Source organism: Pezoporus occidentalis, unplaced genomic scaffold (genome assembly GCF_034315485.1).
Source record: "Pezoporus occidentalis ecotype Australia unplaced genomic scaffold, CSIRO_AGI_Poc_V1 ctg158, whole genome shotgun sequence".
In the NCBI taxonomy this organism is placed as follows: domain Eukaryota; kingdom Metazoa; phylum Chordata; class Aves; order Psittaciformes; family Psittacidae; genus Pezoporus; species Pezoporus occidentalis.
In genome coordinates, this window is record NW_026913404.1 from 315,979 (window position 1) to 329,701 (window position 13,723).

The 13,723-nt window shown below is 39.6% G+C and overlaps 1 protein-coding gene across 1 annotated transcript in view; it reads right to left on the reverse strand.

Annotated features, from left to right (window-relative positions):
* LOC134160128 (uncharacterized) overlaps positions 1-13,723 on the reverse strand; it is a 95,027-nt gene that overhangs the window by 48,718 nt on the left and 32,586 nt on the right. The window contains exons 21-30 of the mRNA XM_062611803.1: positions 13,550-13,709; positions 12,451-12,530; positions 11,079-11,259; positions 9,813-9,968; positions 8,383-8,516; positions 7,281-7,439; positions 6,091-6,271; positions 4,588-4,799; positions 2,941-3,129; positions 1,910-2,049 (exon numbers count right to left, since the gene is read on the reverse strand). Coding sequence (XP_062467787.1) covers positions 1,910-2,049; positions 2,941-3,129; positions 4,588-4,799; positions 6,091-6,271; positions 7,281-7,439; positions 8,383-8,516; positions 9,813-9,968; positions 11,079-11,259; positions 12,451-12,530; positions 13,550-13,709 — 1,592 coding nt within the window. The remainder of the gene's footprint in view (positions 1-1,909; positions 2,050-2,940; positions 3,130-4,587; positions 4,800-6,090; positions 6,272-7,280; positions 7,440-8,382; positions 8,517-9,812; positions 9,969-11,078; positions 11,260-12,450; positions 12,531-13,549; positions 13,710-13,723) is intronic.

Genomic DNA, 13,723 nt, shown 5'->3' on the forward strand with positions numbered 1-13,723 from the left:
TCATGTGGGACAGTGTTGAACGCTTTACACAAGTCCAGGTAGATGACATCAGCTGCTCTAGCCCTGTCCATCAGTTCTGTAGCCCCATCATAGAAGGCCACCAAATTGGTCAGGCAGGATTTCCCCTTAGTGAAGCCATGCTGGCTGTCACCAAGGACCTTGTTGTTTTTCATGTGCCTTAGCATGCCTTCCAGGAGAATCTGCTCCAAGATTTTGCCAGGCAGAGGTGAGACTGACTGGTCTGTAATTTAGCTTCAGGACCCGTGGATGGATCTCATCAGGACCCATGGACTTGTGCACGTTCAGATTTTTAAGATGGTCTCGAACCAGTTCCTCTCCTACAGTGGACGCAAGGTCTTCATTCTCACAGTCCCTGCATCTACCTTCCAAGACTTGGGTGGTTTCGTCAGAGCCTTTGCCAGTGAAGACCGAGGCAAAGAAGTCATTCAGAACCTCAGCCTTCTCCAAATCCAGGGTACCCAGTTCTCCTGAGAGCTTCCTGAGGGGGCCTACATTCTCCCTAGTCTGTTTTTTACTTGCTATGTACCTGTAGAATCCCTTCCTGTTGTCTTTAATACCTCTAGCTAAGTTTAATTCTAACTGGGCCTTAGCTTTCCTAACCTGGTCCCTAGCTTCTCGGACAACATCCCTGTACTCTTCCCATGCCACCTGTCCTTGCTTCCACTTATTATAAGCCTCTTTTTTCAATTGAATTTTCCTCAGGAGCTCCTTATCCATCCAAGAAGGTCTCCTGGCCCTCCTGCTGCACTTCCTTCTGGTTGGGATGCAACACTCCTGAGCTTGCAGCAGGTGATCCTTGAATATCAACCAACAGTCTTGGGCCCCTCTGCCCTCTAGGGCTGTATCCCATGGAACCTTCTGAAGCAGGTTCCTGAAGAGGCCAAAGTCTGCTCTTCTGAAGTCCAGGGCAGTCAGCTTGCTGCACGCTCTTCTCACTGTCCTGAGGACCTCAAACTCGACCATCTCATGATCGCTGCATCCAAGGTTGCCCTGGAGCGTCACATTTCCAACCAGCCCTTCTCTGTTGGTGAGCACGAGGTCAAGCAGGGCACCTCTCCTTGTCAGCTCCTCTATTACTTGCAGAAGGAAGGTGTCTTCCACACAATCAAGGAACCTCCTGGATTGCTTGTGCCAGGCTACACAATCGAGGAACCTCCTGGATTGCTTGCGCCGGGCCGTACCGTCCTTCCAACAGATGTCAGGGTGGTTGAAGTCACCCATGAGAACAAGGGCCTGCGAGCATGAGGCTTTTCCTATCTGTCTATGGAGTGCTTCATCCGCAGGTTCTCCTTGATCAGGCGGTCTGTAACAGATCCCCACAGTAATGTCTCCCATAGCTATATTCCCTTTAACCCTGATCCACAAACTCTGTGCACTGCTCACCTGTCCCCAGACAGAGTTCCATACTCTCCAGACTATCCCTAACATAAAGGGCAACTCCCCCTCCCCGTCTGCTGGGCCTGTCTTTTCTAAAGAGCCTGTAACCTTCCATTCCAACACTCCAGTCATAGGAGCCATCCCACCATGTTTCTGTGATGCCTATTATATCATACCCCCATAGACGTGCACACATCTCTTAATTCCTCTTGTCTGTTCCCCATGCTACGGGCATTTGTATAGAGGCATCTGAGCCGAGCTCCAACTGAAGCCGGCTCATTGGCTGGAGCGGCTGGGATATCTCTACATTGCTCCAAGCATTTATTATAATGGATGCAAGCAACTAGCCCATGAAGTCCCTGTGCTCAAGCAAGCCTTGACAGACAGATGGGAGGAAGCACAGGCTTTGTGTATGTGGCATTTCCACTTTGTAAAACCCAGGACATTTCCCAAGGGCATAAAATTTAGGCCAAAACAATCTTCAGAGATAAAAATAATTCAACTACTGAACCTGAAATAGAATGTTCCACGTTTTTGATAGAGCATCTTCTCCTTCTTCAGCTCTTCTATCTGGCCTTCAAACTGTAGCACAACAGGCAGCCTTTTATAATCTCTCCATACAGTCTTTACTGAGAAGTTTGTCTTCTTAGGCTGCACTCATATCATAAAACCAAAAGAAGAAAGGATAATTGCATCAGATTTAATTCATTCATACTCAGGAACATCAATATACAAGCCACGTTGTTCAACAGGCTGCAGCAAGGCTATCAGTTCACAGATCAACCCCTTTCTGCTTCAGTTTAAATGCTGATCTGCATTTATACAGAATTAGAGTACATTGAAAACTGACTTCAGCAAAAGACAAATGCCCTATAATGTATCACTTAAGTGCAACCTACCTCCAGTATGAGCAAGCTCTAGCTGTGGTACTAGTACATTTACATACAAAAAATAATTGGATTTGCAAAGCATGGAACCTTACGACTTGAAAAACGCTTTTTGTTTTAATATGTCCTGCAAGGAACTCACCAAAGTAACTGATCAAACTATCTCTTTGAAGAACAAATTGCTGATTATCCTTCCTGTGCTGCAGACATCAAGCAAGAAAAAATGATTTTAAGATTGGAGAGGATGTAAAGGCTTAAACTGCATATAAACCAAGGCTGGTGCTATGTTTACTAGCAGGCAAGATATTTTGATCCTCCAAGACAATAGAATTTTCCACACCTGCCACGCATCTGCATCAACGTTAAGTAACCGCATCTATATATCACTATCTAGCAATGTGGTCTCTTGTTGTCCTCTCCTCCCTTTCTGTCTGTAGTTGGCCTCCCAAACAGGTGAGTACTTAAAAATACACAAGTGTCTGTCCCTTTTCTTTTTGAACCTAGTTTTACACAGCAGATTGCTAAAACAGGGAGAAACAGAAACAACACTAGAAGCGTTTAAGTTTCAACACCAGCAATAACATCTCCAGAAAGGTGGCAGACCTGAAAAACACAGTGCTGAGTCAAAGAAATTGCATTTGTATTTCTGTCTTACCACTGCCAGATTCTGATAGCTGGCTGTGAAGTTAAATTCCTGTTTTGGACTCTTTATCTTAAAGCAGAGAAACTTGGCTCGCTCATTATTCTCCAAATGAATCTCATTCTTCACAAGCTGATTCCACAGAGATACCATTTCACTATAGCTATGCAGAACATTCCTCCCAAGATGATTAAATGTTGATGCCTGAAAAACAAAGGCAAACACATTAGTCTGGCTGAGTTAAGACAGAAAGCAGCACAGCACAGAAGTGAAATTAATGCATTTTCTTGGCAATGATGATTACAAGAACTGTTAGAGTGCAGCTCTTCAATTACCAAAATACTCTGAACTGCCATAAAGACCTCAAAGTTTATTTTATCCCCTCTAAGCAAAGGAGAAAGGAAAATCTAAATAGTTTAAAAGAAAACAGTTGATAAGCATTTTTTTCCTCATTCAAAAATGTTTCTCACAATCCTTCACACTGTGTATGAACCAGCGGTGATACAAGAGGAAAAGCTGCAGCTCAGAATAAAGGAACACCTTAAACATAAACCTAAGTGAAAGATTTAGATGATTGCAGTGGATTCTAAAAGAAAGGCAAAGATTCCAAGCTCTCATGTCATTTATACAGAAGCACGTAAGAAATTTCTTCAAGACAACTCTACACTTTGCATAGTGACAGGTTTATCATATTGCTTAATGCACAGCAAGTGTGACGAAATCAGTCTTAAACCTCAGTTGCATAGAACAGTCTAAAATAAATTAGGAGGAAGCTTAGAATCACAGACTGGTTTAGGTTGGAAGGAACCTTGTAGCTCATCTAGGTCCAACCCCCTGCCATGGGCAGGGACACCTTCCACTAGATCAAGATGCTCCAAGACCTGTCCAACCTGCCTTGAAACACTACCAGGGATGGGGAAGCCACAGCTTCTCTGTGCCAGGGCCTCACCACCCTCACAGGGAAGAACTTCTGCCTAAGTTACCATTTCAATCTCCCCTCTGACAGTGTAAAGTCACCCCCCCCTGTCCTGCCACTACATGTCCTTATCCAAAGCCCCTCTCCAGCTTTCTTGTTGGCCCCTTAAAGCGCTTGAAGCTGCTCTAAGGTCTCCCCAGAGCCTTCTCTTCTCCAGGCTGAATAAGACAGCCTGTCTCCAGAGCAGAGGTGCTCCAGCCCTTGCAGCACCTACGTGGCCTCCTCTGGTCTCACTCCAACAGGTCCACATGCCTCTTGTGTTGCTGCACCGGAGCTGGATGCAGGACTGCAGGGGGGTCTCCCCAGAGCCCAGTAGAGGGGAGAATCCCCTCCCTTGTCCTGCTGCTCATGCTCTGGGGTCCCAGTTTCTAGGCTCAGACTCTCAGAGCTGCCTCCAAGTCCTTCTCCTCAGGGTTTTTTTCAAAGCTAATAAAAAGACCCTGGCTGTGCCGATTTATCTGCCCCAGAGTAAGCTGCTCATAATTCAAGCACAGAGAACAGATGACCATAAACATTTCAAGATCCTTTCTTATGAGATGGCACATAATGCATGAGTTTCTCAAACAAGCTACTTCACACAGCATGCCAAACAAGCGTTAGTTTAGCATGATGACAATTCTGGCTGGTACCTGTCACAAAGCTCTATCATAAAAGCCATATACTATAGGAAGCATCATGTTCTTTACCTGTAGGTATGTGGTAGCTGGTGTGTAAATGTGAATTTTCCCTTCCTTTTCATTGCCTTGATCTTTATATAATAGTTCCACTACAAGATTCTTAATGGAGAGAGATTTTCCAGTTGTCAGCTCCATAGTCAACAAATAAGCAGAATGCTGAGGCTGATGTAGTTTGTGAGCTGCATGCAGATATAGCCATGGGGTGTCTATATTTAATAGACCTGGAAGGAACACATATTAAAGCTGGCAGAAAAGTGAGATTTCAGGCTTCCTGGATTCTAACTCTGCAACAAAGCTGGTAAGACACTGGGGTTTAGAAATAAGGATAAAATGCTCCTCTCAACCTATTCTCTTCCTGGATGGTATATAATGAAATGTATGTCCTTCACTAGCATAACATGCCTCATAGTGTAGCACATAGAGAGGTTTGTTAATAAATGGAAATTTGTGAAGTCCAGTCTCTAACTGGCACCAGGAACAGGTTCTACTGCATGATCTGCAACAAAATGTGAAATCTTTACCTGAACTGTAAGTCTGTAACCGTTATTTGCATAATTACAATGGCCTTAATCAAAACTGTTCTGACATGGGCAAACACTGAAATTCAATCCTGCAACACATACATTTCGAACAAGATTTCATGCTGCATTAAGTTCAGTAAGATGTTTCTGTATGCATATTTTTTAGGGCTTTACTGTATCTTTGGCCATAAGCTTTTTAACTGCCATGTGAAGAAATGTGAAATGAAATTCAATAAGAAATATTTTTTTTGTCATTTGGCTTTATGTGATGCAGTGTTTTTCAGATAATGGAGTCAATGCTGGTTCCATGTTTTGACAGTAAAGAATTTTTTTAAAACATGGTTCCTTCTTGGTCAGGTATCTCACTCAAAAGCTACAGGACATGACTGGTCTACATTAGGAGTACAGCTATCAGACAGCCCACTCTGCACAGCATAGGAGAGGTTATGTCTGCAGCACTAATCTGGTTTGGGAGCACCCAGATCGAGGCAGATGGTGAGAAACCAGAAAAGCTACAGCAGAAGGCTGCTCTGATGCGAAAGGGGCTAAACAAGACCTGTGACAAGAAGAGAGGGAGCAGACTTGTTTAGTCTGCCAAAAGACCAGGGGAATCTGTAGCTGCCTACAGCTAACTTAAAAGTAAATGGCAAAGATGAGGAACACAAACTCTTTGAAAGAGGCAGCAATGGACAATGGCTACAAACTGCATTTTGAGAGGCTAAGGCTCTTGCTGAAAGAGGCTAGCCAGCTAGGCTGTGGAAAGTTGGAGGTTCCAAAACCTCTGCTAGGCAAACCCACAGGAGATGCGATCTAATACTAGGAACAGTCATGATGGAGCAAGAGGCTGGTCTTGATAGCTTCCAGGGTTTGTCTCTTCCAACCATTATTTCTATGACTGACACCCACACAAAACTTGCTCACAGAATCCCAGCAGCAACTTTCAATGCTTGCTTTTCTAATCACAGACTTGAAATGGTTTGTGGTACTTCACCTTCCCACTTCTTCAGGCCATTTCTGGATGCATCTTTCCACTGCAGCCCAGCCACAAATGGCACGTGATCATTGTACTGCACCTCAAAGTTGGTGCTGCTCTGCAAATAAACCTGAGAGGCATGCGAGTGCTGGAGCTGGGTTCTATAATTCACCTGTTTCTCCAGGACTTGCATGGTAAACTGGAAAACAAGTTAAGCACATTTAAATAAAAGCAGGATTCTATCTTCAGGGCTGTCTAAGCTAACACACACACACAGAGTAGCAGAAACGTCATGAGTAGCATCTCTGCTCTGCACATTTGCCATTCACTTTACAGCTTTTCATGAATGCTGAGCAATTACAGATAGGGGTTTCTTTAATATGCATTTGTTACACCTACTTGGGATTCAAAAAGGAAAATTCCCATTAATTTTTAGATAATTTACTTTGTTGGAAAAGAACAAACCAAAATCTAGGTCTATGCTGGAATCACAGACAAATTCTATGCTTACAAGTACTCCATATAGAAAGAGAATAATGATTCAGAAAACTATTACCTAATCTAAGAAAATAACAGAGAAGACCTGCAACTTCTAATACCACAGAAATTTTTGGAACGTCTGTAAGAACATCTGTAAGAACTTTTTACAAATAAAAGATAAGAGGGCATGCCAATATAAATAATTGTTTTCTTTTTGTAGCTCACAGAATGTGCCTCCAAAAGAAGGCATAAACTCTCTGAGGTTTTTAATTATACCTTACTACATGGGAAAACTTTTTACTGATCCAGAATAGAAATCAACTTATTAAAAACCCCAAAAAAGCGACAAAACCCAGGTCCATACAAACTTCCAGCTAAATGCTGTAATATTCAGAGTTACTATAACCTGTACTTTCCTTCCACATTGTGTGAGAAAAGCAACCTTCACAAATCTCTACAAAGCCTACAAAAACTTTAGACCACATTACACCCAAACACTTTTAGTACTTGAAAAATCCATCTACCAGCTTTCTCTTGCTCCTTTCAAACGTCAGAGATCTCTACAAGCCTCGGTTAAGATTGTACCTAATTCAAACTTAGCAGATTTGGATATCTGACTTATTAATACATAACACAAAAGTCTTAATAAATAAATTTATCCCAAATTTTCTCTTACTTTGTCTGCTAAACATTTGAAGTGAAGGTCTTACTCTTCAATACATGATTACCTCCATGAAATAGTTGACTAGAGATGAACTGGAACTGTTCTTAAATGCTTGGCTAATCAGCAGTTTCTTCCTGTTGTTTATTTGATTCCAGTGTTTCCCATAGCTAATTTCCATCTGGGAGGAAAGCCAAGATGCACTTGTTTCATGTTTCAGGTTAACCTAAAGAACAAAAAAACACCTTCTTCCTGTAAACCAGGCTCTTTTACTCACTGCTGTTAAGTGTGTGTAGAAATAGTTCCAAGTAGCAAGCAAGACTAAAGCAGAAAGGGTTGCAAACTTTCCAAAGAGAAATCATATTCCATCAGAAGAAAGAAATTCAGTGTACAAAGCCCCAGACTATGGGCTTCCAGTCAAATTGATTTTCTCAAAAGCTAAGGCAACTGGACTCAGGTACTGGATGGACTGGCCCACAGGGATTCACTGGGCAGCTGCAAAGCCTGGCAAGATCCTCCTTATGGGAAACCCTAACACTTCCTGGCTTCAGTCCAATTTGGACCAAAAGCAAATCTGAAAGGATACAAAATTTCCCTTTAATTCAGAAGCTTATTCTTCAGCCAGCTCTCTGTTCTGAAGTAAATACCCAGTTTTCATGGTGATTTGCCTTTAAATTAACCTTTGTGCCGTCTGTAAAGGATGAAACTTTAAACATATCTGCTTTTCTGCATGAAAGGGATGCACACACTGAAATTTGTGAGAAAGCACACAAATCTGAACAAGAAAATTAATACAGAACATGTCTAAATGTCTTATTTGCCAGACATATAGCTTCTGAAGAATAAGCAAACTCACTTCTAGTTACAAGGGTAGAAACAAGATAAATCATAAACTTAAATTTTTCACACATTCTGCATTAATTGCAAATTAATACATTAACATCACTGGAGAGTTCCGCCACTTACAGCTGTAATGGACTGCATAAATTAGAAGCAAGTTACTGGACTGGCTATCTTTGTCTACGTAGAAAGCAAAGAGAAACACGATGAGTAGAAAAAGACTGATCCAAAAAAGGCATCTTGGGCATTGCTCTGTTTAAGCCCCTCTATGTGAGTTACACCAAGATACTTGGCACACAAGTACTAAGTGCTTCAGTCAGTATCTCTACCTTGTGATTATAGGTTGGAGTCTGCATACAGTGAAATTCATGCCCAATATCAAGTTCGTACACGCCATGTGCACCTGTCTCCACTTTCATCTTTTGCCGCACACTGCATTCATGATGAAGATTCTTTGCCTCTCCTGTTCAAGTTAAACCACAAAGTTACCTATTTAAATAAATCAAAAGTAAACTCTCAAAATGTTAATTGCATATATCTAGTTCTGGCTTCAAGGTTTCTGTTTTTTCAAAAACATTAAAGTGAGATGTGTCAATTTTTACAGGTATCTTTTCATTGATTTACCTTATGAATCCAAAGGAAAGCACACATTTAATGAATCTGCATTTAAGAACAGTTACTTTGTATTTGCTAAATAAGTGATTTACACCCATGAAAATGAAAACATTATTAGAGTAAAAAGTATAAGACAAGTAGATATTTAATTCATGTAAAAGGTCTGGCAGTCTAAAGGTGCTGACCAAAGTTTGTGCAGTTTGGTACCAATAATGGCATAACTGCATTAAAATGAAGTTCAGCTCAAGAATTACTTCCACTAACTGCTCAAGATCTAGACACATTTTACTACAGTGTTGTTGTCAAAACACTGTTTCTTAACACCTGAACTTATTAATAACTAAACTTAACCAATGAGTAGGATTACTTCTACAAGGGATCACTTGCTGACCACATCAGGCAGAAGAGATACCAAACTGGGTTTGCATATATATGGCTTAGGATCTAAGTATGCAAATTCATACTTGTATAGCTATAGCTATATATCATCCAATACTGTTGTATGTGTACAGGTATGTTTCTGTTTGTGTGTATAAAAAACTCTGATCAGCATGTCATTTTCTGCAAAATTATGGGCTCATACTGGTGTAGGTTTAAGAAAGCTTTACTACTTATATTGCTATAGGCTTTCTGAATGTGCAACATACTTTACACATACAACTACCCTACAATGTTTATCATGACTAGCTACTATAAGCATTCGATACCTTGATATAAGTACACTGATATTCACCTGCTTTGTCCAATAAAATTAATGCACAGTTCATACACTGCAGCTTGGAGGGCACAGCCCACTCTTTCCTACAAAGAGTCCCTCATTTTTTTTTTTTGTGTATGTATGCAACAATTCATTTTGTATTAACACTTGAGAACACAAATTAACTAGGAGCAATTCCCATTAAAAAAGCCAAGTATTGGACATGCTTGTGAAAAGCACATTAGAAAATTAATTCTCTTTTTTATATGCAGAATCAAAGAGTAAAGTTTATCCACGTGAAAAGAGAATCTCACCCTAGGCCTCAAATCACAGTTTAAAAATCAAGTGAAATCTTTCCTGTTAAGAGTGTCCCAATCATGCAGCCAAATAACTTGCAGAAAAATGACACAAACAGAATGCTTTTACTTTCCCTCTTTTTCACTGTACCTAGGAGTCCATATTTCATCCTCAAACCATGAGACCACAAGCCTTCAGTTTGCTTGAGAAGACTGATGACATGAACTCCAACAACACCTGGAAGGTAAGTCTCCCCTTCCAATGAGTACTGTCTCAGCTTATCATCAACCTTCTTCTCCAGAAACACTACAAAAAGAGTAGAAGTGATTACGCAGTGGTAGAACACAGAGTTAACTTTAACCAGAAAAGTAATGCTGCAGTGCGAAAAAACGAATGCATTCAGGCTCACCCTGTCTAATCCATGCTGTACTCCTTGTGTAGTAAACAAAAAGACAGAGCTGAATGTCCAGTGTCTTCCTCTGACTACGTATACAGCCTGTAAACCATATTTCTCAGCTACTGCTTAAAGTTTAGTGAAATGAATGCAGTCAAAGCTGCTTCTAAAAGGAAATAAAATCTAACAGACTGATCTTTTAATTAATTAAGGCCTAATAAATGAACATGTGCATATTTCCTTCTACACAGGTCAGAGCAAGGTTGTGGTTTTGTAACAGAATTGGTGCATTCTAGGTCTAGAAGAGTTTAAAATCAGACCAGATCAGACTGGCAATCCATGTGAAAGCTAAAGATGAAAATTTCACCTAAAGTTAACCTCGCATAAACCAAACTGATATTTTGAATTCCTTAAAAGCTAGTTTTACTTGGAAACATTGCATAATCCTATGACATCTCAATGTCTTTGCCACATGGAGACTAGAGTAAGAAATACTATGGAAAAAATGAGAGCCTTACATTAAATTATTGGTTTATTCCACTGTATTAATTTACCTTTAAAAAAAAATTACATCATACAAACAGTAAAGCCCTCTTTCTGATACTTTCATTTCCCTCTTAGTGTATTTGTAAGAAAAAAAAATTAAAGATTTTTAGAACAGGTTTAAGAGACATTTAGCTACATGTATGTCTCTGCAGTTTTGTACTAACAAAAGTGAAAATGAGAAAATATTTTAAGACCCGTTATTGTTTTGGCATTTTTTGTTAGGTGGGATTCCTTACATCTTATTTCCTCTACCCTCTTCCACAGTTATTAAAAAAAGACTTAAACAACAAGGTGTTTTACAATTCCTATTATCCTGAAATACGTATTCGTACAAATTTATGAAAGATAGTAATCTTAAAAGGCAGTTTTACCGATTTGAAAGGAGTTTTAGAAATGCATGTCCAAAACCAGGCAAACATAATATATAAGAGCTCCAGAACTTACATTTATATGGCAAATACTTATTGTCCTCTAACCTGAAAGAAATGCAGCATCCTTCAATAAATTATTCAGGGATACTGAAAAAGTTATCTTCTTGCCAAGTTGTTTAGTGATGTTTCCTGACAGAATGATAGGACTGCTTTCCTTTATCAGCTTTACCTCCAGCTGGGTCACATATCTCTGCTCTCCACCCAGCATCTGCAAATCTGTCATTCCCTACAATAAACAAACAAATAAAAAAACAAAACCAAAACCCAAGCCACTCAACAGTACAAACTGATTTGAGAAAACAACAGTATACACTTGGGCATTTCAGGAATGAGAGGAGGAAGAAAAGAGAGGTTTTTTCTATACACTCAACAACCCCCTCTTCTACCTCCCAAACTACAGAACTTATTGTAGGTAAATAATGGGGAGGAAGAATGGATGTGTTTTTCCAGTTACACAAAAATCACAGTGGTGTGAGATGCTATTTCCTTCACCTTTTGCTGGCTTCAGTAGTGACTGAAGTCATCAAGAATATTACGATACTGGGCCAAAAAGTAATATGGTGTTACTGAAAATACTGGCAGTCTCACAGAGGTAACTAGATTTAAGTTGGACTAGATGCAAACAATCTGAAATGCTAATTAGTGTTTGGGTTAATGAGAAACATCCAAAAAATCTTTGCTGAAATATTACTCTAGAAAAAAAAAACAAAAAACTTTTAAATAATGTGTTCACTGTAGGAAAATGCAGTGTTTGAAACTGACTGGCTTAGGAGGCCCTCATAAGACATGGCATCCTGCTATGGGTATCAACTGCATAATGAAAAAATTGTTCAAGTCCTGGAATAGAAACAAAAATGTCAGTAGAGTTTCAGTGACAAACTCCCACCTGCATTTTTATTTGCTTTTTAATTTCAGAGTTCAAATACTGTAATTCTCATGCTTACTACCCAGTGCTTTAAAAAGAAAATAACTTCCTGTGATATAAACAATAGTATCTTAGAGATTCCTACAATTGTAGAGTCCACACACGTGAAGAAATGGGCCTAGGCTTACTCAGAGTGTCTTTATGCATGGTCAGAACATGGCTCTGAAAAACTGTGTGCTCCATATGCACATAATGAGACCAATGTGATCTTCTCTACTGATGTAACACTGGAAGCAACCCAAGAGCTTTGAGTATATCTGAATGTGAAAAAATTGCTTTAGATTACTTGTAGAAGCCATGCCTTAAAAGCTTTTGAAACACAATTTAGCACTGAGTGTATCTCAAAAATATGTAATAAAGAGAACTGGTCGTTTCTCTGGTGGACTGCTGGCAGAACTATTTTTCAGTATGTGTAGTTTTCATTGCCTTTCTTTTCTGTGCTTTCATCTCACTATTCATCCTAGTACGAGAGTTCATGACTTGATAACGTACCTTAATGTAATATACATCTTGATCATCTACTATCAGCTCCAGGTGTCCAACTCGTGAACTTCTAGAAAACTCAATTCTCCCTTGGAGAAAAATAGAAGTGTTTACTTTTTCTGGACATGTACTGTTCAATGATGCTTCATAAAACTGCACCCAAGATGATAGCTGCCATGGTTGTGAACAATACGTTTACAGAGTGAAAACAAATATCAGAGCAAAGGAAAAAGTTAGGAATAGTTTGCAAAAATGTCCTCAGAGTACATATTTTGTTTTGAAAGGATATTTTGAGGACACCAATTGAAAAGAGGCAAAGAAGCTGTCTCCAACAAAACAGCTGAGCTCTCGAACGGATTTATACACTTCCTTTAGGCCTGTGCTGAAGTGTCATAAGCTTGGAACACTGCACGCAAAGCTTTGCACCATAAAGGTAAATCCTCCATGCAATCCATTTGAAAATAACCAAGGTAAAAAAAAAAAAAAAATCTGTAAGGACAAATTCTAACTATGTGATATGGTAGAATAAATCAAACCAAAATAGCACTTGACCAGCATGTCAGGGAAGTTGAAAGATGTAATTATGTTGTCATACCATTACCACATATTTATCAGTTTATATTTCATCAATGTATTTGCTTTTGTTCTATGTTACACTGTGATTGAAATGGTTTTTATTATAATGCATAAAAATATCATGGTCAGTACTTAATTGATTTGGCAGCAAGTAATTTCATACCATAACTAACAGTATACAGTAAACTAAAATTCAGCAATAGTAAAGCCAGTTCAGCTTATGTAAAAATTTACAGAACAATCCACTGTGCTCCTTAGCCTTAACTTCATCTATACTAGTATCAGCTTTCCTCTTTAACCTGGGCTTCTGAGCCAGGCACTGAACCTCTGACTGCGCAGAATAGTCTTAACCAAGATGCAAATACCACTGGGAATGGGGCGTTTCCTAAAGCAGTAAAATGACTGTCTATTACACAGTAATGTAGTTTTAGCACCGGATTATTGATTGAAACATATTGGCATTTCTCTTCTAATTCTAATGAAGTTCTAACTGACATTAACTGATGATCTGGTTCTCAGCTGAAAAACCTACCATCAATCGCAATTTTTTTCTTAGGTTGCATAAATTGGATTCTGAATTGCTTCTGTGGGACACTAAAATTTAGGTCAATGCCAACATCCCTTTTCAAGTCTGACTTTGGAGTCCCAATGAAGAGGTGAAGGACAGCTTCATTTGGGATCCATGAATTCTCCTGGAAGGAAAAAA